Genomic DNA, 26,008 nt, shown 5'->3' with positions numbered 1-26,008 from the left:
GAGATCATGACCTGAGCTGAAATCAAGAGTCAGACCTTTAACCGACTGAGCCACCCAGGCGCCTCAAGCATCTGACTTTTTTTAAAAGACATTTTAATTTTATTTAATTAATTAATTTATTTTCAGAGAGAGCAGAGTGTGGATGGAAGAGGGACAGAGAGGGAGACACAATCCAAAGCAGACTCCAGGCTCTGAGCTATCAGCACAGATCCCGAGGCAGGGCTCAAACCCATGAGCTGTGAGATCATGACCTGAGCTGAAGTCAGATACTCAACCGACTGAGCCACCCAGGCGCCTCAAGCATCTGGCTCTTGATTTTGGCTTAGGTCATCATCTCATGGTTTGTGAGTTTGAGCCCTCATGGTTTGTGAGTTTCAGCCCGATGCAGAGCCTGCTTGGGGTTCTCTCTCTCTCTCTCTCTCTCTCTCTCTCTCTCCCCCCCTACCCCACTTGTGTGCTCTCTCTCTCTCTCTCTCTTTCACAATAGATAAATAAAGACATTGGGAAGGGGTGTAGAGCTTCACGTATTCTCTGAGGACATCACTTCCCCCCAACTTCTCTGTGTTCACCAATCTGGAAGCTCTCTGAACCCCATGGTTTTGGTGTTTTATGGAAATTTCATTTCATGGAGGCTGGCTCCTTGCACTGGTGGAGGGGGTATTTTTCTGTGGGGTAGATCTGATCTGTATGGTCACTGTGCCAGCTGGAGCACCCCATTTTGTTGTATAGGGCATTTTAGGGGAATAAGCACTTACAAGCAGGAACATCCCTTTACTTTTATTAAGAAATTATCTTTCAACATAGTGATTCGATGATTACATACATTGCAAAATGCTCACCATAAACGTAGTTACAGTTATGTCTGTCAGCATACAAAGTTGTTATAATATTACTGACTACAGTCCCCATCCTGTACTTTTTACCCTCATGACCTACTTATTTTATAACTGGAGGTTTGTGCCTCTTAATCCCCTTCTCCTATTTTGTCCCTTCCTCCAACCCCGTGTCCCTGTGGCAACCACCTGTATTTATGAGTGAGTCTGTTTCTGGATTTTGTTGCTGTTTTGTTTGTTCTTTATTTTGTTTTTTAGATTCTATATATAAGTGAAATCGTATGGTATTTGTTTTTCTCTACCTTCTTTACATTCTTTTAGAAACATTCCAGTGAGTTTACTGAACCCCCAATTCTTTTATGGTCTTTATGAATAGACACCTCATCCCCTTATCTCTTTCCCCCTACCTTTACCCCAACTTGTAAAAAAGAGGTTAAAAGACCACTTGAAACAATCAGTTTTGTTGTTTTTTTTTCCTTTCTTTTTATTTTTAATCATCTGATATCACAAGAGGATTATTTTAGTACAACCAAATCTTTTATGAAGTAGGGAGTTTTAGTTGAGGCCCGTGAAAATAGTTTATATGAGAAAGATATAGGAAGGCTCAGAGGGCTGTCTTTAATAGCTCTCTCTTGTAAAATGAACCTGGAACCTTCCAGCAGCCTTCAAAGGCACAGAAATCTTGGTTATCTGCCTCTAGCACTGGAAGTAGGTGGAGCCGTGAGAGGCCCAGGAAGACCGGCAGGAGGGGACAGGAAGTGGCTTTCACCACTTGCACATGGCTTATGACTGTGAATGCAATGTTGTGTCAATGGCAGAACAGAGCACTGTAAATCTACAGTGTGCATCTGACGAGCCATTTGGGTAATCTTTTATTTATAGGAAAATTAGGAAAATGGCCATAAGCAAAGCCAGAAGGCTTAAGAGTTTAAGTAAGCTTGCAAAGGGAGATGGGGATTCTTGTACACTTCGAGTTTTGGTGACTTTGAATGTTCGATCCCACTGGGTCAAGATGGCATTTCTGGCTCCTTCCCATTTCCCCGGGCCGGTCAAGCGGAACTGGTATGGTGTGGATGGGCCGAAGAAGATGGTCAAGCCCAGGCGTGGGTCCGTCAGGAGCATAGAGAATAGGTTGGGTTTTGCATTGATGTAGGTCAGGAGTTCATCTATGTATGTGATATAATCTGCTTGTAAAGCTTTGCAGTAACACAAGCCAAACCTTTATAAAAGGAAAATGGGGGATAAAGAGAAAGACACAAAGATAAAATAATGATAACCCAGAGCAAGTCAACGTGCCAAAAGTAAACAATGATGCTAGAAAATTTGAAATGTTCTCTTTTGCTTTTCTTTTTTATTTGAGAGAGAGACAGAGACAGAGACAGAGAGAGAGAGGAGCCGGGGAGAGGGGCAGAGGGGGGGGGAGAGAGAGAGAATCCCAAGCAGGCTCCATGCTCAGCACAGAGCCCGATGTGGGGCTCGATGCTATGAACCTGGGATCATGACCTGAGCCGAAATCACGAGTCAGATCTCAACTGATTGAGCCACCTAGGCACCCCTGAAATGGTTTTTGTATTATTCTCTCCAAGCCCATAGCTGTCTAATGGTTTCATTGCATTTTTTTTTTTAATACAAGATGAGCTCCTTGACAAGATACTCTATGCATATGGTGCTCCAAATGCTTAAAATGCATCTAGTATTTTTCTGCTTCTTTTGTCAAATATTTAGGAATTTCTAGAAAAAAATTTATTTACATAATTTCACTATTCCTAAATTTTTCTAAAACTCAGTTATTGCTAGATTTATATAATGTAAAGTCCGCAAGAATCAATAAGGTGGAATTTCCTGTAATGCTGGTGTTGGTCCTAAAATCACCAGCTGACCTATGTGACAAGAAGCTTTTCCACTGTGCAGCTCTAATTAATTATCTATGTTATAGCACAATTCCATAATGGAGATCAAATCACATTCCAGGTTGAGGGTGAAAAAGAGGCATCTAAAATGTTTTTTGTTATTTTGGGATTTAGCACTTTGACAAGGATAGCTCAACATGAAGTTTGGAAATATATTTAAATTAGAGAAGTGATAAAAATAATAAAAAAATAAAAATTATTTTTTAATGTTTGTTTATTTTTGAGAGAGACAGAGGCAGACCATGACTGGGGGAGGAGCAGAAAGAGAGGAAGACACAGATTCCAAAGCAGGTTCTAGGCTCTGAGCCATCAGCACAGAGCCTAAAGCAGGGCTCAAACCCATAGACCATGAGTTGAAGTTGGACACTCAACCGACTGAGCCACCCATGTGCCCCAGTGATAAAAATGTTTAAATGCAGTGATTTATTATTATTTTTTTAAAATTGTTTAATGTTTATTTATTTTTGAGACAGAGAGAGACAGAGCATGAACGGGGGAGGGTCAGAGAGAGAGGGAGACACAGAATCTGAAACAGGCTCCAGGCTCTGAGCCATCAGCACAAAGCCTGACGCGGGGCTTGAATTCACGAATCGCGAGATCATGACCCGAGCTGAAGTCGGACGCTTAACCGACTGAGCCACCCAGGCGCCCCTAAATGCAGTGATTTAAAAACTTTCTTTTGGTATCAGAAAGCATTTTTCAAGTGATAATTTATATTAAAGCCCAAAACAGACTAACAGTAAACAAAACCAGAGATGTTTTAGTTGGGTTAGGAGTGAGGATGAGAGTCGGTGGGGTGGGGGGGGGGAGGCCGACACTCCTTTCTTTTCTGCTGCTTCCCTTCTGTAATCCCTGGTCCTTGAGTGTGAGCCAGAGAGCAGAGAACAAGTGGAAACTTCTCTAGGGAACAGGGTCAACAAACTTATTCTGGCAAAAGGTCAGATGGTAAGTACTTTAGGCTTTGAGGGCCATGTTATGGTCTCTATCTCAACAACTCAAAAGCAGCTACATGTAAATATGTACATGAATGAGTGTGGTTAGGTTCTCATGAAATTTTATGTATGGCTACTGTGATTTAAATTTCATATGAGGCACCTAGGTGGCTCAGTTGGTTAAGCGTCTGACTTCGGCTCGGGTCATGATCTCATGGTTCGTGAGTTCAAGCCCCATGTGGGGCATTGTGCTGGTGGTTCAGAGCCTGGAGCCTGCTTTGGATTCTGTGTCTCCCTCTCTCTCTGCCCCTCCCCTGCTCATGCTCACTCTCTCTCAAAAAATAAGTAAACAAAAAAATTTTAAAACAATAAATTTCATAATTTTCACATATCACAAAATATTCTTTTATTCCAACTCTTAAAAAACATAAAAGTTCAAGTGGTCGGCAGATTTGACCTGCAGGACATAGTTTGCAGAATCCTGACTAGAGTAGAATCTAAATAAAACAATAGAGTTGAATACAGATTGGTTGAATGAATGAATAAACAGACCCTTCTAGCATCAGAGGGGATAAACACAACTCTTTGCCTGCTGATTATGAAAAAGGCGTGGAATAATGTATCTGGTAGATGGGAGTTAATTGTATTTGGTTTAGAATCCAGACTCCATGTGGCGCTAGATAATTATGGTCTGAAGTGACGATTTTGGGACCTTTAAACTTTTCAGTTCCCCTTCTCCCCACTCTCCTTAACAGGCTATGCTAGTTTTTCCCCCCCTCTAAATCTCAGGCGCTGCCTCATGTCTCTCTGCTATTGTTTTACCAATTTGAGTCATGATTCAAAAGGATGCATAAGGAGTTAACTAAGTTAACTTACCCACTGGGTTTGTTTTCTTTTCTTGCATTGACTTCCTCAATCATGACACTTTGCGGTGGTAACTTATTTATACCTGTGAAACAAACAAAAAAGGCAGTTTAACTTCAGGCCTGCTTGCTTAGTGGGTGAAGATGTTTTATTACTGCTTATCTTTATTCCTGGTACCCAGCGACTCATCTGTTCTCCTCCCAAAAATATTAGCTGCCTACAGGGTTGATGGTAAGTTTTTGGTAATAATGCTACCAGCTGAAAAGTTACAAGCATCTGGTCATCTCACTAGTTATCTGATACAACATAACCTCAGAACTGAATTCTGTCACTTGACTGAAGTTTTATACTTTAATTGAACCGGTTAATTCAGTGAAAACAACAGACAGACACAACTTGTATTTTTTTGACCCCCGATTTATCTTTTGTGCTGGTAATGGCTCAAATTCATTCTGAGTGTAATTCCATGAAGAATAGAATGAATCCTGCTTTTAAAGATTCTGTTGTTTGAGATAGGAGCTGGGGACGCTCTCAAAATTTCTGGTATCCAAAATAACATAGTAAACAGAAAACATATGCCCTGAAATTTCTCATGCACGTACCTTTTAGGACTCGAACAACCCATCGTGCTTGGGTCTCTCCAGTGGGTATGATGGAGCCCAAGGGTTTGATGAGGCCAATAACAGCCAGGGTTGGCTTTGGCAGATGTGCAGGGAAGATGTACTTGTACAGTGATGCCTGGCCATTTTCGACTTTCACTACGGACTCATCAAGGAAGGGGAAAGCAAAGGTGTATCCAGTGGCAAAGACAATGATATCAATGGGCTCTTCCTTTGGGGTGTTGTTAAATACGACAGAGTTTTCCTTCACCTCTTTTATGCTTGGCTTGATGAGCACTTTCCCAGTGATGATACGGCCTGGGAGTTCATCATTTAGCACAGGCTCTCTCAGCTGTGTCCTAAAGAGAAACATGGGCAGGGAAGAGATGTGCCGGTGACCAGTGTGGCTGGCCCTTCCACCTCCTTCCCTTCCCTTCCCTTCCTCATTCTGGGACTCTCCCCTTGGCCAGGCAGGAGGTGCCAGTCTTGGGAGAAGTGGCACTCGGTAGGGAGCTGTGTGCCCTCAGTGGTGGCTTGGGTACACCTGATCCACTTTGGTCCAGAGTGGAACCTGGAGGAAGATCAGACGAGATCTCTGGGCTACGATGCCAACCCCGGGAATGGAGTATCCTTGTACTGACTCAATGAGAAAGTAAAACCGTCTGTTCTTCTTAATGGGGTAAATTGTAGGCTGTAACTCAGACACAGACTGAGTTAAGTACAGACTGAGGTCAAGGTCGTCTTGACAAGGGCAAGAAGGCACTGCTGCTGGAGAGATGGGCAGGGGCCACTACAACATTTGATTCTTCCCACACAGGGAAACAAGCCAAGCGTGTTGCTTCTACCAAAAGAGTCGTAGACAAGTCATTGTCTTTCGAGCGCTGCAGCTGAGGGCCACGTAACCTGCCTAGGTCATAGAGCTCACTTACCACTACATGAGCTTGGGCAAGTGGCTGAACTTTGCCAAGCCTCGGTTCGCCCACAGTAAAAAGAAGATTAAGTAAGACTTTAAAAAAGGGTTGTTGACAAGATGCAATACCTAGTTTCACTTACCAAGAACTCAAAATAGCTAGCTATTAGGAAATACACTGGGATGAAGTTTTCCTTCACGTTCGGTCGATATGATGTGCTGCTGCCTGGTTTGGCTGTGCCAGTGGAGGCACAGAGCCTCCTCCTTCCTCACAGCCCTCAGCAGATACCCGCCGTTTACCTGTCTTCCGGTACCAAGCCGTAATTTGCATGATGGAACCAGCTGTTCATCTTTCTCGCCAGCAGCCAGTTCACAATCGGAGTTGGGAGAGAATTTCTGAACATGTTCTGAAACCGAGTCGTGAACACCATGTCCCACGGGTACCCTGAGTCGAAGACTCGACTGATCACCCACGCCCCGCCGGTGGTGCTGAGGAACACCTGGAAGCAGTCAAAGAAGCCACTCAGTTTGACACAGTGAGCCCGGCTGGCTTCGCCAGAGAGTCAAGAGGTCTCATCATTGGAATAGCGCCCGAAAGTCTCCCTCCCTCGAAATACATCCTCCACAAGATGGTTTTGGCTCCTCTGGCTCCCGTGGTAAAGTTATTCATTTGAGATAACGGTTTGGGCACTTAGAGTATTAAAGTGCCTTCGAACATATAACTGAGCACTTATTATCTGCGAGACACAGTGCCAGACACCTCAGTGAGTGAGCTACTGTGGCAACCCAGGGCGAGCTCAAAGTCTCGCGTGAAAAAGCAGCGAGCGGGTGGGTACAGTTTTGCATGCTGGTAATTGTAGGTCATAAGAACAAGGTGTGGCAGCAGGTGAATCTTGTCTATAAAGAGTTTCAATAGAAACCACTGTTTGAACTGACAATACATTTCAGTAACACAGTTGGTTTTGGTGAATTCCTTTAAAAACACTTTTTTTTTTTTTTTTAACAGGTTAGCTGTTTGAGTTCACCAGCTGACTGAGTTGGAAATTTCCACATGATAAGAGAGATAGAAATAATATGAATGGAAATAGAATATGCTACCCACATGTCTCCTGTGGGGGTCGGAGTGGATGGGACTGTGTTAATTTTTATTTCAGGACCTCCTTTCTCTTCTCTCAGGATGTCTCCACCAAACTGCGAAGTCTCTCCAAATCAACCAATCAATCCGTTTTTTGAAAGCTCCCGAAGGGAATATCAAAATCACATTCCCAATCCTTTTCCTTCATAGCTATTTTTACTCTTGCATTATTATTTTTAAAGATTTTATTTTTAAGTAATCTCTGTATCCAACATGCATCTTGAGCCTACAACCCCAAGATCAAGAGTTGCATGCTCTACTGATTGAGCCGGCCAGGCACTCCTCACTCATGCATTCATTCATTCATTTATTTATTTATAGAGCAAGAACAAGAGAGAGAGAGTGCACAACCCAAGTGTGAGCACAAGCGGTAGAGGGGCAGAGAAAGAGGGAGGGAAAGAGAGAGAATCCTAAGCAGGGTCTGCACTGTCAGTGTTAAGCCCGACATGGGGCTTGAACTCACAAACCATGAGATCGTGACCTGAGTTGAAATCAAGAGTTGGACACTTAACCGATTGAGCCATCCAGGTATCCATGACCTAATTATTTATACTTATTTAGTTGGCATCTGTGTCCGCCTCAACTCTATGCTCCATTATGGCAGAAATCTTGCTTTTTTTTTTTTTTTTTTTTTGAGAGAGAGGGCTCAAGTGAGTGAGGGGCAGAGAGAGAGGAAAAGAGAGAGGGAGAGAGGGAGGGAGAGAGAGAGAGAGAGAGAGAGAGAGAGAGAGAAGTGGGACTCACACTCACCCAATGCGGGACTCAAACTCAGGAACCTTGAGATCATGACCTGAGCCAAAGTCAGATGTTTAATTGACTGAGCCGCCCAGGTGCCCAGAAATCTTGTTTTTATTGTATTTTTCCGTGATTCCCGCTGTGCCTGGCACAACGTTTGGCACATCAGAAACAAACAACTAATATGTATTTGTTTTTAACAAGTGCCAGCTGAGGAACGTTAATTACAATTATTACATAAACTTTACTAGGGAGAGATCACTGTGTTGGGGCAACATAGCTGGGGAGGTACAAGTGGATTGTAATAAAGGGGAAAAGAGCACTGAAGGGAGGGGTGTGGTATGAGCAAAGGGGAAAAACACAGGAATTGGAAAAGGCTCAGAGTAGTGGGAGATAAAGTTGAAATGGCACATTTGAACCAGATTAAGGAGAACTCTATAAAGCAGGGCTAATCCATCTGCAATTTATTATTATCATTATTTTCGCTTTTGTTGCTTTTATTTTATTTTACTTTATTATTTTCGTGAAAAGAGTTTCCCCGTACATTTTGGCAGGATTGAGGAGCCAGAATAGCTTTTCTAGCTTCTGTTGTTTCACAAAGTGATTAAGCATGGCCTGTGCTTTCTCAGATCTGCCTCCTCTGCTAACAGCACAGAGACTCTCTCTCCCTCTCTCTCTGCCCCTCCCCTGCTCGCTCTCTCTCTCAAATAAATAAATAAACAAACAAACATTAAAAAAATAAAATTAAAAAATCTTTTTTTTTTGTATGTGTGTGTATTTTAGGCATTTTTATTACTTTCGTCTTTTGTCACTGTTTGGCTGAGGCATGCATCTTAAGCTACAGTTTTTCATTAGGTAACATCAGGGTACCTTTTCTGCCAGGTGGCTGGCCTCCACAGCAATGTCTGTGCCCGAATTCCCCATTCCAATCACAAGGACTCTCTTGTCCTTAAATATATTTGGGTATTTATACTGTCGGCTATGAAAGTACTGGCCTTTAAAGGTATTTATACCTATAGAAAAAAAAAAGTCAAATGAAGAATTTTATAGGATCAGTAAACGAAACATATGTATTGCTCCATTAATAATATCCCTTTGATTGGGGCGCCTGGGTGGCTCAGTCGGTTGAGCATTTGACTTTGGCTCAGGTCACGATCTCACTGTTCGTGGGTTCGAGCCCCACGTTAGGCTCTGTGCTGACCGCTCAGAGCCTGGAGCCTCCTTCAGATTCTGTGTCTCCCTCTCTTTCTGCCCCTCCCCTACTCGTGCTCTGTCTCTGTCTTTCTCTCAAAAATAAATAACCGTAAAAAATTAAAAAAAATAATATCCTTTTGATGGATTATTTTGGTTGTTTTTAATAGCATGCTCAATTTTAAGAAAATCCAAAATGTGAATACATGACTTTGTAAGACACAGAAATGAGTGATTATTTATTTAATGGAGGTACTTATTCCATCTCACTAGATAGGCCTCTGGGTTTATTTGCTACTAAGTTGAAATATCATGGCATAAAGATTAATTAAGCCATTATTACCAATTTTATTTATTTATTTATTTATTTATTTTTTTTTTTTTTAATTTATTTTTAAGACAGAGAGAGACAGAGCATGAGCAGGGGAGGGGCAGAGAGAGGAGACACAGAATCCAAAGCAGGCTCCAGGCTCTAAGCCGTCAGCACAGAGCCTGACACGGGGCTTGAACTCATGAATTGTGAGATCATGACCTGAGCTGAAGTCAGAGGCTTAACCAACTGAGCCACCCAGGCGCCCCTATTTATTTTTTTAATTTAATTTTTAATTTTTTAAAATTTACATCCAAATTAGTTAGCATATAGTGCAACAGTGATTTCAGGAGTACATTCCTTAGTGCCCCTGACCCATTTAGCCCATCCCCCCTCCCACAACCCCTCCAGTAACCCTCTGTTTGTTCTCCATATTTATGAGTCTCTTCTGTCTTGTCCCCCTCCCTGTTTTTGTATTATTTTTGTTTCCCTTCCCTTATGTTCATCTGTTTTGTCTCTGAAAGTCCTCATATGAGTGAAGTCATATGACTTTTGTCTTTCTCTGACTGACTAATTTCACTTAGCATAATCCCCTCTAGTTCCATCCACGTAGTTGCAAATGGCAAGATTTCATTCTTTTTGATTGCTGAGGAATCCTCCATTGTGTGTGTGTGTGTGTGTGTGTGTGTGTGTGTGTGTATGTGTGTATACACCACATCCTCTTTATCCATTCATCCATCGATGGACATTTGGGCTCTTTCCATACTTTGGCTACTGTTGATAGTGCTGCTATAAACATGGGGGTGCATGTGTCCCTTCGAAACAGCACACCTGTATCCCATGGATAAATGCCTAGCAGTGCCATTGCTGGGTCGTAGGGTAGTTCTGTTTTTAGTTTTTTGAAGAACCTCCATACTGTTTTCCAGAGTGGCTGCACCAGCTTGCATTCCCAAGCCATCATTACCAATTTTAAAGTAGATGGAAATCAGTGATAGAATTAGTTTGTTCTATTTACTAATATTTGACTATCTGGAGCTTCTCCCAAGCAAGGAGCAAGAGCAGAGAAGTTAAAGGGAACTATGAGTCAGCGCCTCCACTCTTTTCAGCAAACTGTTTTTGGCATCAATGTGCTTGGACCTGGGCTAAGTTGATATTAGAGAAATAAGATAAACAAAATGTGGTTCCTATTCGAAAAGATCCGTGTTGGCTGGGGAAGTTCACTGATAGCTCACCTTGGTGACCGACTATAACGCAGACTGAGTTTGCTGAGGCAGCAAGAGTTGGCTCTGAGAAAAAGGGATCATGTTTGCCACGCTGGGGTTAGCTCTACTGTTCTACTCAGAAAGGATATCTCAGGCAGTTGATGCCAAATGTCTCACTGAAACATTAAATGTGAATGGAGAGTTTTGGAAAATACTCTCAGGGTTGCATAATACAAAAAGTTAAGAGGTGCTGTACAAAGAACCTTTTTTTTTTTTCCCAGAAAAAGTGATAAGACACCTAGATTCTCAGGGGATAAATATCGATGCTTGTGGCAAATAGCCTTATCAAGGTTTGGTTCACCCTTAGTTCACCTTGAAACATTAGAAATCTGACATGAATCTCAGTTAAAACCCACCACAATCCCGAGCACTTAGAATTTAATAATCATGCAGCCAAGTTCAAATATTAATTCAGACAGGACTCATCACAGATCAGAGAATGGCTGACAAGGGAGAGCTAGGCAAGTTTAAGGAGAATCATAGAATTATTATCCCTGGATGCTAAATTACCTTAGATTTTTCTCCAGATTAGGGTCTTTTGGATCAGAAGTGAACAAAAATGAGACTGTGTCTGAGTCACCTATCACACTAATATTTTCCCCCCTTTTATCACAGGAGGATAGAGCAGGCACTTTTTTTAGGTGAATGTGGTTGTGTTAGTAAACACACCAGAGTGTATATATCTGAATGATTGATTACAAGTAGTTATTTTGGGAGGTTGTACATTTATTCTGTGATACCTATTATTTTTACTAAGACTTTTTGGAACATCTTTGGAATTGACTCCAGACAATGTGCCTCCAGGGGTGCCTCAGTGACTCAGTCTGTTGAGCGTCTGACTCTTGATTTTGGCTCAGGTCATGATCTCATGGTTTGCGGGATCAAGTCCCACGTCAGGTTCTGCGCTGATGGCGTGGAGCCTGCTTCGGATTCTCTGTCTCTCGCTGCCCCTTCCCTGCTTGTGCTCTCACTCTCTCTCAAAACAAACAAACAAACAAACAAACAAGAACAATGTACCTCCAGACACATCTTTTCAAATGTCTTCAGTAAATCTGAATTTTTCTAATAGTTAATGATGACCCCAGGAATTATGTACAGACTAAGTAAGTCTGTTGTGAGGCAGAGAGAGAGTTTGTGAGATTTCGAGGACTCTTTTTCAAGTCTAATGTCACAAAACCTTGGAACTCAAAAGCTCCTTAATGGTTACCTACCCAGGGATTTCAAATGGCCAATTGGTAGTAGCCGGTGAGATATTGAAAAGGTCTGCAAGTCCCATAGAGCTCTGTTTGCTTGATTTGTGGTGTATGCTGTTGGATAAGGTGGTCAATTTATGGGCAAAACCCCAGAGGCTTAGAAAGGTTAACCGGAAGGCCCAAGGTTGTATAGCTTGTTAGCTGTGTAGCCTAGAATCTGTACCTCCTGGGTCTCAAGCCATCCTATTCAAATTGAGGACACTGGTTCAGCTGCTTTCTGGGTACACCTTATCCTAATCTGACCTGACTTGAATGACGTCTGGAGGGCAGACCCAGCACCAATGGATGTACGTGAGTTGTTGTAAAATAAGCATTTGTATCATTTGCAGGTCATGTGTAGACTGTGATTCCTCTGCTGGACTCCTATAAAACTCTTTTCATTCCTTCCAGACAGGCTACATGTTGTCATATCCACCCCTGTATTTTTAGCACTTTGTGTAATTTGGCGCTATTGGTGCCAAATAAATTCAGCGTATTCTCTTTGTCACGGAACTTTCTGGATTCTTAGGGTGATCTAGTACCAGGCACTCCCTCCTAGGAGTTTGGAGGGGCTTGCCTACTTAGGGATTTTCTCTGTGGACAAGAGCCGAGAAAGGATTGGGTTGTCTTGTGGGGTGGCTATTGATCCTCTCTCAGGGGTGTTGGGGAATAGTTCCTTATATCGTGGACTTGGGGCTTTTTGATTCAAGATTCAATTCCACGGCAGTTTTCAGGATGTGCTTCATCCTAACTTGGCCGGACTTGCATAAGCTCTTGGGGCATGGGAGGTGTGTGAGTTTATCGTAAGACGAGACTTGAGATCACTCCAAGTCATATTTAGATGATGAAGAGAAAAATTTCCTAAAGTTTTAACTTCTTGAAAACTTACTGTGGATAAAATAAACCAAATCATTGTGTTTTTTATTCCCTCTGCATTGTACTCCAATGGAAATTTGACATAGATTAACATGAATCATATTTGCAAAAACCAGATAAGGAAACTGGGACTCAAAGATGACTTAACTTGCCTTCTAAGATTCTTTTCTCTGTTGACTACTGACCCAGTGCTATAAACGTCTGATCTAGGGGGGTGGGAGGGAGGGTAGGGTGGGTGATGGGTATTGAGGAGGGCACCTTTTGGGATGAGCACTGGGTGTTGTATGGAAACCAATTTGACAGTAAATTTCATATATTAAAAAAATAAATAAATAAATAAAATAAATAAAAAAAATAAACATCTGATCTAGCTAAACCTCTATGGAACAAACGAACAAAAATCGCACTACTTTTTTTAAAAATTTATTCACTGATCGACCTTTGTGGCCTCTAAACTCAGCTTTGGTTGCGTGCTACTGCTGAGGCTAACAACTTTGTAAGCATCCAGTGTCTTAGAAGACTTTCTGAGTGTTGCCCATCGCTTAAGGAGGGACATTGAACCCCAGTGAAGCATAAAACTGCTTGCAAGTAATTTGTTCCCCTCCTTGGCACTTATAAATTGTTTGGAACAAATGAAAGTCAAAAACTGGCCAGAAATGCTGGTTAGAAAAGATCCCCGTTACCTTACAACTTTAACTCTTTAATGGAAGAACCATAGAAATTCATTCCCGGACCAAGCCAGTATTGGGATGGCTCCCACGAGACGAATTAAGGTCAGGTTCAGAAAACCGTACCTGGGAAAGAGTCCAGTGGCAAATATGGGTCAGTAAGAAAACCAGTGCAGACCATGACGGCATCAAAGATGGCAGACCCTTGCTTTCCTTCATGCTGAGTGACCACCTCCCATTGGCCAGTGACAGTAAAATCTGGGCATTTTGTTACACTGCAGACTTTAGTCTGAAAAAAAGAGTCATAGTCACAATTAATTGTTGTCAAGCTGCTAGTAAGGGCTTGCTGGCCGACATACCAGTTGACATTTCAAATGTTCTAGAGCATAGGCTAAACATAATCAATAAGCATAAACTTAGAAATAGAATCAAGTTATCAGATTAACCATAATTTTCTGGATGGATGTATTCTTTTTAAAAAATATTTATTTTTGAGAGAGAGAGAGATTGAGAGAGGGAGAGAGAGAGAGGGAGAGAATATGAGTGGGGGAGGGGCAGAGAGAAAGGGGCACAGAGGACCCAAAGCGGGCTCCACCCTGACAGCAGAGAGCTGGATGTGGGGCTTGAATTCACCAACCGTGAGATCACCGCCTGAGCTGAAGTTGGATGCTCAACTGACTGAGCCACTCAGGCACCCCTGGATGGATGTATTCTAAGAGTTGTACAGGGTTACTTAAGAGAAGTGATGTGATCCAAAAATTTTGAGTGATTTGTTCAAATTCTCATAGTAAGTGATAGAACCAAGCATCGCGGTCTTCTGAAGTCTTTTTCATTTTTTTTTTTCTGTTACGTCTATCTCTCATAAAGCTGTGCTTTAATAAAAACATGGATGATATAAATTGGAAATATGAATTTGGTCTCAAGTATCTTACCTTATGAAAGTTCCTGTAGAATATGTTGTTGACGTTTTCCCAGATCTTGATAGCTATTGATAAGTACTAACTTGATGGCCTGAATGTTCTGGGAGTGGTCCACATGTCAGTCTATTTTTTGTTTCAATAGAGTATGTATATGTTTATGCATGCTAGGTTCTGATTCAGAAAATATATAAAATAAATTTACAAGACAAATTTATTAATTTACTTATTTATTTATAGTTTATTTATTTTGAGAGACTCAGAGAGAGACAGTGTGCGCAGGGGAGGGGCAGAAAGAGAGGGAGAGAGAATCCCAAGCAAGCTCCGCGCTGTCTGTGCAGAGCCCGATGTGGGGCTTGATTTCACAAACCATAAGGTCATGATCTGAGCCGAAATCAAGAGTCAGATGCTTAACCACCTTAGCCACCCAGCGGCCCCCCAAGTCAAGTTTAAAAGCATAAATGCTCCACTGGCCAAGAGACTTTGCTGCTTTTCTTTCCTTTTAAGTTTTCAGAGAAGACAGGTGTCTCAAGTCTTACCTCATGGGTTCACAATTTGGTTTATAATATTTGAAGTGCTTATTGGATTTCAACATTTGTATTAGTAACTCTTCCTTTTTTTAAATATAAATTTTCAGTTAATTAAAAATTAATTTCAAAGTAGAATTTACTTTCAACTTAAAAATAAGAAATGTTTCTAATTAAAAACTTGGAATGCACAGAGAGGAAAGAAATCTCTTATAAATAGCTGCTTGTGTGTACTCTCTTAAAACTTTGGTGAACATCTAGCTTTAAAGTTTTTCAAGGTGGGCCTGGGTGGCTCACCCAGTCAAGTCAGCATCCAACTTCGGCTCAGGTCATGATCTTGCAGTTCGTGAGTTCGAACCCTGCGTCAGGCTCTGGGCTGACAGCTCAGAGCCTGGAGCGTGCTTTGGATTCTGTGTCTCCCTGTCTCTCTGCCCCTCCTCTTCTTGTACTCTCTCTCTCTCTTAAAAATAAATAATAAAACATTAAAAAATTTTTTTCAATTATTTTAAAGCAGGCTGGGAGCAGCACCTAGTAAAGAAAATGCTTCAGATTCAGGAGCTCTGATGCATTAAAACTACTTCTGTGGGTTATGCCCATTCACTATGGTACTGTTTCAATTTTACTGTGTCCCTTGAAAGATATGGGAGTGGGGTAAAATACTCTTTAGAAGTTTTTTAAAAAATTTTTATCCAGTTTTTTTGAGATATAATTGGCATATAACATTGTATAAGTTTAAGGTATACGACATAATGATCTGATATATGTATATACTGCAAAATAATTATAATAAACAATAAGTTTAGCTCACATCCATCACCTCACATAGTTATAATTTTTTGTCTTGTGATGACAACTCGTAAGATCTACTCTCTTAGCAACTTACAAATATACAACACAATAGAGTTAACTATATTCAGCATGCTGTGCATTATATTCCTGGAACGGATTTACCTTACAACTGGAAGTCTGTACCTTTAGAGAACCTTAACCCATTTCCCCAGTCCCTACTCTTCACCTCTGGTAACCACCAATCTGTTCTGTTTATATGAGTTAATTTTTTTTTTTTTTTTTTTAGATTTCACATACAAGTGAGATCCTACAGTCTGTGTCTTTGTCTGACTTATTTCACTTAGTATAATACCCTATAGGTCCACCCATGTTGTTGCAAGTGGCAGGATTTCCTTCTTTTTTTGTGGCTGAATAACATTCCAGTATGTGTGTATGTGTGTGCCACATTTCCCTTATGCGTTCTTTATGCATGTGCCCATCGATGGACACTTAGGTTGTTTCCATGTCTTGACTATTGAAAATAATGCTGCAGTGAACATGGTGGTGTAGATATCTCTTCAAGATATGGTTTCATTTTTATCAGTGCTTTTAAGGTTGTGAATATGAATCTTATTTGCTACTAGTGTTGGTCATTCATGTTGTTTTCAATTCCCTAGGAATTCCTTATTATCCCCATCTGTAGTAGGGAGAGGGGAAGAGAGGAGAAAGAAAACATGTGGATTTTTCATGTTTCTTGGAGAGGGGAAAAAAAGAAGATCTATTTGTCCCCATCCTTCTACCTTCTTCCTGTCTCTGTTCTTGGAAATGGGAAGGGAGGTGGTAAGGCCTCTATAAAGAACAATATTCAAAGATCTTTCTATTCCCAAGGATATCTAGAAAAGATTTCCTTCAGATCGTGGGGTTCTCTTATGTGTGGGCCCCTGCACATGCTTATTCCTATAGAGGGATAGTCCAGAGGAGAGTGCCTAGGTATGGGTAGAAGTCATCGGTGTCACTATGTGCATTTGTTCCGAGCTGAGAATGTGGCCTGATATTTTTAGGTCCCTTTGGGTACTTGGGTGAAATTATTGCAAACTAAAAATTTATTCATGTGAATCCTTACTGAAAGTACCCATTTCCACCTCCAGATTTACTTAAGGCGGCGGGGGTGGGTGGGTATGAGTACAAGGGGAAAAGGAATCCAGCCAGCTGTCAACAATCTCGCCAGTTCACGATCTCATCTGCAGAGCCAAGGGCTAGGCTATGGAGAGAAATAGGAAATTGGTAGGAAATACTTCCTGACTACTAACTCATGTTTTGTGTCTTACCTTGAACTGAATGTGTTTCAGAAGGTTGAACCGGTTTGCATACATTTTGAGATATTCCAGGAATTGAGAATTTGGCACATAGTTTGGATAATCTTCTGGGAAAGGAAAGTCTGAGTAACAAGACATCTCCTTGCAGCTGTTGGAAACCACAGACCTGTAGAGGCTGGCTCTTCCTTCTTCAACATGTTCCTGTACAAACGGTACACGCACATGAGTGTGTTTGCATTTGTGCATGTGTGTGCACACGCATGAAATGGATATTGATTTTTAGACATTTCAAATATTGACAAAGATTAAGGTTACCCTTTATCTTTTTATTTCCTTTTCTTTCTTTCTTTCTTTCTTTCTTTCTTTCTTTCTTTCTTTCTTTCTTTCTTTCTTTTTCTTCTTTTTTCTTTAATTTAAAGCATGGAGCTTGAACTCATGACCCTGAGATCAGGACCTGAGCTGAGATCAAGAGTAGGATGCTTAACCAACTGAGCCACCCAGGCACTCCAAGATTGACATTTCTTTTTTTGTTTGTTTTTAAGTTTATTTATTTATTTTGAGATGGGAAGAGGGGCAGAGAGAGGAGAGAGGGAGAGACAGAATCTCAAGCAGGTTCTGTGCTGTCAGCACAGAGCCTGAGGTGGGGCTGGAACTCATGAACCATGAGATCAGGACCTGAGCCAAAATTGAGGGTCGGTCGCTTAACCGACTGAGCCCTCCCAGGAGTCCCCCAAGGTAACCCTTCCTAATGGGATTTGTTACCCTGCACTTGAGATAGGGTGAACACTGAATACTTAATTTTATGATCAGAATTACTATTTCATTCACTACATGTTAACAAATAAACCCAGGATGAACTCCCTTGTCCAGATTGATATGGCATCACTTCAAAATGTAGGAAAATATGGAAATAGACCAGAGCCAGAAGTACTATCTGGATGATGGACAATCGCTAGGTAGTTTGGTTTCCCAGGGTATTGTTGAAAGAATCACGGAGAAGAGGGTTCAGATTATTGAAGGACTCTGCATCTAAAGTTAAGGAATTTGCATTTTATAGGAAGGTTATGGCAGTCTTCTGAGTTTTTATGTGGAAGTGATTCATATTAAATTTTGGAAAGATAATTCCAGTTCTACAAAAGAAATAGGAAGTCTGGAAAAGAAGGAAGGAGGCCAGTGAAGAGCCTAAAACACAAATCCACTTGATTGCTAATGGCAGCCCGAGCAGAGGCAATGGCGGTTGCCACAGAGAGGCGAGATTTGTGAGGTAGCAGTAAGTCAGAATGCGCAGCATAGGGAATTTGTTTGGATTTAGGACTTGGGAGAAGAAGCACGTCAAAGGTTTTCAGAATGGACAACTGTGCACTTAGTGAAACGCTAATTTCCCACTCCTAGTTTTGACATGAATAACTAGCACATGTCAGTGTCTCAGACAACTACAACCAGGTTGAGTAATAAGCACTTTTGGTATATTCAGTCTTTAATATACATTGCCTCTGTGTTTTGAATGTATTATGGAGGATTGTTCTGATTTTAATGGGAATGTGGTCCTTAGTATTTTAATATTATTTACCATTTTGGATATCTACAGTTCTTTTTTTTTTTTTTTTTGTCCTCTGTGAAGCAAAAATTATTTTGTTTGTGTGAACAAGTGGAAAGACGAATGTAAGCCTCCCCTATGGAGAAGGGCTCACTTCGTTCCCTCAAAGGGAAAGGTATAGTGAGCACAGAGAATAAACTTATAAACATGTCTTTGTGGTTTGAATTAATGTTACTGATCTCATCAACTAAGGAGCAAGCTGTATCTTGTTTGTCTGGGGCCTCAGCTCTGCCAGTCTCATTTATACAGCATAAATCTAGAAACCTGGAATCTAAAGGCTTCTGAGAAAGATGACTATTTAAATCCTGATCTTTTATTCTGCAGGCAGATCTAAAGCACTGTTGCTCAAAGACGTATTGCTCGGCGAGCAATATGGAACTGGATTCTTTGTTAATCCTCTATGACAAGTACAGGAATTGAGAGTAAGCATCTGGAAACTTTACTAGCAATACTTCACCATTGCTCAATATCCAAGCACGTGGACTTCTATGTGTTGAATGGGACTTAGATCAGTCTCAGTGTTGCCTTAACTCGTGTGATGAGTGGCCTGGGGTTCGAACTGTGTGCGAGTCATGGATCACTGATGTTTTAAGGTTAGTTTGAAAACTGTTAGCCAGAAGTGCATAAAATTTGTCATTATTTTCTTTCATTGAAAGATAACTGGGGGCACCTGGGTGGCTCAGTTGGTTAAGTGCCCGACTCTTGATTTTGGCTCAGGTCATGATCTCATGGCTTGTGAGAGCCTGCTTGGGATTCTCTGTCTCTTCCTCTTCTCCCCCTCTCTCTTTCTCTCTCAAAATAAATAAATAAACATTAAAAAAAAAAAAAAAGAATCACCTGGGGAATCTTACTCGCATGTAGATGCTGATTCAGTAGGTCTGGGTGAACTTGAGATTCTGTATTTCTAACAAATTCCCCTGCAGATGCTGTTGGGCACAGACCATACTTTGAGTAACAACACTTTGGAGCAGTCCTACCAAAGTGGAATTTGGTGGAGGCCACTTATGCTCTTTAAAATTTTCTGGCAGTCATATTTAAAAAGGTAGAAAGAGCCAGTGAAATTAATTTTAACAGTATATTTTATTTAACTCAACATATGTCAAATTTTATACTTTCAACACGTAATCACTATAAATATTACTAATGAAGTAGATTACATTCTTTTACTCATAGCAAGTCTTTCAAATATCAGTGTATATTTTATTTATTTGTTTAAAAATTTATTTTTCTCTTTTTAAAGAATTCATTTAAAAGATTTGTTATTTTTAGAGAGAGAGAGAGAGCATGAGCAGGGGAGAGAGGCCATGGGAGGGAGAGGGAGAGAGAGAGAGAGACAGAGAGAGAGAGAGAGAGAGAGAGAGAGAGAGAGAGAGAGAGAGAGAGAACCACAAGCAGGCTCCAAGCTCAGTGTGGAGCTCTCTATGCAGGACTCATTCCCACAACCCTGGGATCATGACCTGAGCTAAAATCAATAGTCAGATACTCAACTCACCTGAGCTGCCCAGGTGCCCCTTAGTGTATATTTTATACTTCTCAATTCAAATGCCAAATTTTTATTGGAAAAAGGGGATTCACATACCCAAACTGTTAGCAAATATGCTTAAAAACACTCCAGTAACGGAACTGAGTATTGGTTTTAAAATTAAAATTAATTACAATTAAGTGAAATAAAAAATTCAAGTTTTTAGTGAACCAATTCCAATATGAACCAATTCCATAGTTACATGCAGACAGTGGCTACTTTATTGAATAGCAGAGCTTTAAAGTTGAAGCCAGCTATTAGAACAAAATTTAGTGTTGGTTTTATTTAATTAAAAGTGATGCTTCCTCTGGGTTACAGGAAAAAAAGAGAATAGGAACAGCTATAAAGAGATGTAATGTGGAGCAGTGAGAGCAAACAGCTGGGGAAGAAGCTATACTACAATAAGAGAAACATCAGTTATGAATGTTTTGGGGTCAATTAGGCCAAAGCTCCCTCACTTTTCTCTAGCATCTGAAAACATCACATAGTGAATCATACTTGGTTAATACTGGCAATTTCTAGTTAACAATAATAAAAGGGTAAGTTAGGAATATATACTGTTTTAATAGGGGAAGAGATGTGCATAATACATGTTGTAAAGATTTCCATAAAAATGGCTCAAAAATTTTTTCCGTATGTTGGAATGGCACATTTAAACAGCAGAGAGTAATGGGGCTCAGTGGAGTCGCATAAGCCAGGAACCACGTATTAAGGGGACCTTCGAACAGGTGAACAAAGAAATATAAATAGAAAAAACTGCTGTTTTGTAAAACTCTGGGAGATAATTGTAAAGGCAGGGAGAAGAGAGTCTTCCCGGAAAACCTGAGGCCTATCTTGAAACAATGTATCACAGATGTTAGCCAAGGAGGCTCTATAGTTTAGAGGGAAACTTAGCCCTTAGGGCGGAATCCAAGACCAACTCTTTGGTCTTTTCTTTCTTCCCACTGATTGTTCCTCCTAGAAAGATAGAGCATGCACTGAGCGGTTCTGGCTTCCCGGTCTACTTTGGTCCTGCAATGTAATGACTGGAAAGGTCACAGTCATCTGCTAAGACACTTGGGTGGGACTCCCTGAACCGTCCAGAATTTACATGCTCTCATTCTTGAGCCAGACTCTGGAAATGCATGAAGGACAGTTCTCGACAGCACAGACCCAGACCCAGACTGCCTAGGTTCATCTTCAAGCTCTACAGTTTTATCTGGGTAATCTTGGGAATTTTCTTTTTTAAAGTTTATTTATTTTTGAGAAAGAGAGAGAGAGAAAGACAGAAAGAGAGAGAAAGCACGCACAGAAGCAGGGGAGGGGCAGAGAGAGATGGAGAAAGAGAATCCTAAGCAGGCTCCCCACTGTCAGTGCAGAACCGGGAGGAGTGGGGGGGGGGGCTCAAACTGAAACTCCCAAACCTTGAGATCATGACCTATGCTGAAATCGAGTCAGTTTCCTCAGCTATAAATAGGTATTATAATAATAGTGTATATCCCCTAGGATAAACTGAAACGATAGCTGTAATGTGTTTAGGATAGTGTCTGCTAAGCTCTCAATAAATGTTAACTGTTACTCATATTATTCCTCCATGATTATTATGGAGATTTACTTTCTGAAGCTTTGTGTCCTTCAGAGAGGATAATAGGTGATGGGAAGAAAGCTTTGACAGTTCAGATGTCTCTCCTGTCTCATATTAAAAATAAATGTAAAATGATAATAAAAGTCACTCCTAAATAGAGACATTCTCTCTGTACAGGACATTCATACCTCTTGCTCTCCAAGAACAATTACTGCCTTCTTTTCCTCTCCTTTGAGCAGCCAGAATCCGTTTTTCTTTGTCTCCTCCTCTCCCTAGCGAGAGTTGGAGTCTCACTGGAGGCCAGAACATCATTCTGGGAGCGTTAGTAGGCCCTGGAATATGTTTCAGGGATGTGAAGGATGAAGCCGAATGTGTTTCTACCAGTATAGTATAATTTCCTCTAGATAATGTCAGTGTGGTTCTATAGGAAGGCTATCCCTTAAGATCCCTTCCTATACTAAAATTCTCTGAGTAAAATTCATTTTGAGTGATGGGACAATTCCTCACATTTTATTTCAATGTTACTTTATAATTGAAGTAATCAACCTATGGTGTTACTGCCCTAAGCCTCCCTTCCCTCTTAGGAGCCTAAGAGAATTGGTTGTAAGATAGACTTTCCATAAATCTCGCTTGCCCCCACTTGAGTTAGTGGACAGAAGTGGGCTCTTTACCAACGTATCCCAATTATTACCAATTTATTTCTTATTAAAGATCACCACCTCTCTCCCACCCCAAGGAATGATGCCATTTCTTTTCCATTGCAACCTTTGTTTCCTCTTTGCTTGAGGCTATGGTAGCTGGAAGAGGCCAGAGTCATGGGTGTCTGAGTGTCAAATTAAGCACAGTGGTTTCTAATCTCTATAATCTTTGGGGGTGTCTCCCTATTTGGAAATGGAGGCAGTCTCCATATGTGTTTTCTTGGGTTTCTGCAGATGGCTTGTCCATTTTTGCCCGGTGATCCCCGATGCCCAGAAGGGGTACTAAGGATCCCCTATGGGCTTTCTGGTAAGCACAGCCCTTGGTCGAGCACTTTATTTTTTTCATTGTAAAATTTTATTATTTATTTATTTATTTATTTATTTATTCATATTTTAGAGAGACAGAGCAGGGGAGAGGGGCAGAGGAAGAGAGACAAAGAATCCCAAGCAGGCTCCATGCTAAGTGTGGAGCCTGACATGGGGCTCAGTCCCACGACCCTGGGATCCTGACCTGAGCAGAAATCAAGAGTCCAGCACCCTGGAGCAGACACTTTAATCTGCAAGTTTTGAGTTGGCCACTTGCTTTGAGTGCAGAGACAGAGACACCCTGTAACCAAGCCTGTGTGCGGATGTGCACGTGCGCTGAGGTAGGAGGAGAGTGGGATGCCTCTAGAAAGACTCAGAAGGCTCATAGCATGTTGGAGCTGAAAGGTCCCTTTAAGGGCACCTTAGTTTAGGGATTTTCTCTCAGGCTTTTGAGAAATCTCAAGGTGGTACAGTTATCTCAAGAGGCCACTGTGTCAAGAGAGGGCTGCTGAATGAAGGTGGGGTGGTTTTCCTGGCTCCCAGTCCCTGAGCTTTTATCTATATTTCAAATTGGTTCTGTGTTCTCATTGAAGACAGAAAGCAGTGGGGCTGGAAGGACTTGTTACTTGGGCTACTTCTGCTGTATTATCCTCTTTGCCATCCTTTCGGTGCCCTATCATGTGCTTCGAGATAGGTTTCCCTGACTTCTATTTTTCTTACTTCCCTCCTCCCTTCCCCACTCCCACTCCTTTATCCTCCACAGAGGCCGTATTTTCCTGATGGAATCGAGGCCTCTCCACCTTTCCGAGGCAAACCCTTCTGCTGGACCTACAACGACACTCCTTCCCTTGTCTGTAGGATCTTGTTCTAGTTTGGGCTCAAGTAATCAATAGTCCCCCCCACCCCCCTACCTCCCCTGTCCAGGTAGCTTCTCTTTGCCTGTAAACATGTCTGGGTCTTCCCATCATGCCAACATAAGCAAATCGATACACTAATAAAAAGTACCTCCTTTATTGCGTTCCTCATTATCGATTGCTTTCTAAATAATACCTTGCCAGAAAATTCAGCCACCCTCATCCCCTCCCATTATTTCTTACGCATGCCACGTACACCAATGAGCTATTTTTATTTTCCAAGCCTGCTCAGTACCTTTTCTTTACTGGTTTCCTCCCTGTAATCTCCCACTCAGTCTCGTCTGCCTGTTGAAATCTTTCCATCGCACACCGTCTCCCCCATGAAGCCTTCCCTGACTTTCCTCCAGTGGATACAATCCTGACCTCATTTAAATACCCACAGCACTGTGTCTAATTTGTAGGATCCTACTCTCTTCTCATTACCCCGGCAGCAGCCTGGGGGTTTGATGTATTATTCTCATTTCTGTGTCCCCCACGGTGCTCATGCATAGGTGTTTGACCTGCCCAAGTCACACGACCAGTTGGGCACAGCTGGATCTGGAACTCATTTCTCTTGATTCTTAGATCAGTGATTTTTACATGTGAATAATTAAGTGTCTGTGACCTATATAAAGTGCATTTTTTTTTTTTTTTTGTCCAGCATCCTCAGGTCTCTGGGCTTTTTTTTTTTTTTTCTTTCTGGACTCACCTTTGCTTTGACTGAAATTCTGCTATCTATCCTTTTAACTGGGAACTTTCATCTTGCAAGCCAACTCCCAGCTGTGATAGATTAATCCTATTTATCTGGAGTATGTGTTAAGAAGGATTCTGAGGCTTATCAGGGGAAGTGTATCATGCTTGACTAGCAAGGTCTTCAGTGGGCACGGGAGGGGAGAGGTACAGCAGGGGTGTTAGGTTTCTGCTGTCCTAATGGAAAGTATGCACTTTGAAACATGGGAACAGATGTGCTCTTTCACTTAGTGCCTTCGGAAGAGGTTTCTATGTATCGAGGGTCACATTTCAACACCTGCAGTTCTTTATGTGGGCCAAGCGGACCTATGCTAGGAGAACTGCAACTAACCAGCAGCCTTGGCCTCTGGGGAGCTTTGCTCACAGAGTTAGGAAATCTTTTATTCCAGTTCCAAATTCCATTCTTCTAGGGTAGAGGAGTGCCGCATCTTTCTCTTAGCCCCTTATGGGCTCTGAGGCCCGGACGTCTGACACCTTGCTCCTTTTCACTATTCCCGACAGCTTTCTCATCAGCATGTTTAAAGCTCTAGAGAAGGAGGGCCAGGAGGAGGCTTGGGAACTCTAATGCAAATGCTTCCCTGCCCAGCCACAGGACTCAAAGGGTTTCAGTGGCCCCAGCAGTGCCCCTGCGATCCCCTTTGGCCCAGGCCAGTCAAGGGTGGGCTGTAGAGTCCCCTCTTCTCCTTCCTCACCCCGTTCTCCTCTCCAGTCTGGACGGTAGCCCTGCTGAGACTTGAGGATATTACTTTCTTTGCCTCAGGGAAAAAAGGCTCCTAACTCACATTCTTTACTTCTGGTTGTTCTTGGCATAGATTGGCATTGCTTGGACAGCAGCACCTTGAGTGTAGAACTCATCATCCAGCGAGCCCTGCGCTGTTTCACGTCAGGGGCAGCAGGACTGGGGAAAAAAGAAGGTGAGCAGTTCTGCCCAGCAGGTGGAGGCCAGCATCCCTGCGCTGCTGGGTTCATATGCTTGCCCCAAACACTACAGCCTCTGGCCTCACTTCACCCCCCCCCCCCCCCCCGGCTCCTGCTCCCCTTGTTCCGGGCTTTCCTGGCTGTCCCAGCCACTGCATTCTCTCCCACCCTTTGTGGGCATCTTCCTTCCTCTTGGCTGTAGATAAAGTTTGTAGGGTTGCTTCCACACTCCCCACCCAAGCTCAGGCTGTGTCCTGCTTCTTTCTTTTAACAATTTCATTAACCCTCCTGGCCCCTGTTCAGCAGATGCTTCTAACTCATCCCCCCGCCCCAGAGCAGCCTTGGGAGAAATGCTTTCACACCGTCGAGCCTTATCCATTAGACACATCGCACAGCTGCTGAGACCCCTACTTACGGTGAACCTCCACAGCCCCCCGAGGTCGTCACTCCTCTCAAAGCATGTGGGCTCCAGGCCTTCCTCCAGGCAGCACTTGATGGAGGCCAGGCCACTGACCCCGGCTCCCACAATCGCAACTCGCTTGGCCATGTTCCCTGGTGCAGGGGAAAGCAAAACTGAGCCTTTTATTCACAAGTGAAAGCCCCACCCCAGCTTGGCTGCTCTAGCCAACCAGGAAAAAGAACCGGGGAGGTTAAGAAATTTGCTCCATTTGATCCCTCTGTGGCTGGCCTCTGGTGTTGTGAGTGCAAAAAGAGAAATGTTCAGGTCCCTGGTTTAACCCTGTGCTCGTAAGTCCCTGCGCCTACACTCGGAGCT

The 26,008-nt window shown here is 42.1% G+C and overlaps 1 protein-coding gene across 1 annotated transcript; it reads right to left on the bottom strand.

Moving 5' to 3' along the window:
• Positions 1 to 1,139: 1,139 nt before the first annotated feature.
• On the bottom strand, positions 1,140 to 25,780 carry FMO1 (flavin containing dimethylaniline monoxygenase 1). The gene is made up of 8 exons (XM_042976683.1): positions 25,649 to 25,780; positions 16,998 to 17,186; positions 13,584 to 13,746; positions 8,789 to 8,931; positions 6,349 to 6,548; positions 5,142 to 5,497; positions 4,552 to 4,624; positions 1,140 to 2,052 (listed from the first exon to the last, which is right to left on the bottom strand). The coding sequence occupies exons 1-8, from the start codon at positions 25,778 to 25,780 to the stop codon at positions 1,710 to 1,712; spliced, it is 1,599 nt and encodes a 532-aa protein (XP_042832617.1). The 3' UTR covers positions 1,140 to 1,709.
• Positions 25,781 to 26,008: the final 228 nt, after the last annotated feature.

Source organism: Panthera tigris, chromosome F3, assembly GCF_018350195.1.
Source record: "Panthera tigris isolate Pti1 chromosome F3, P.tigris_Pti1_mat1.1, whole genome shotgun sequence".
In the NCBI taxonomy this organism is placed as follows: Eukaryota; Metazoa; Chordata; class Mammalia; order Carnivora; family Felidae; genus Panthera; species Panthera tigris.
The sequence above is the reverse complement of the archived record's forward strand: the minus strand, read 5'-3'. Positions and strand labels throughout refer to the sequence as shown.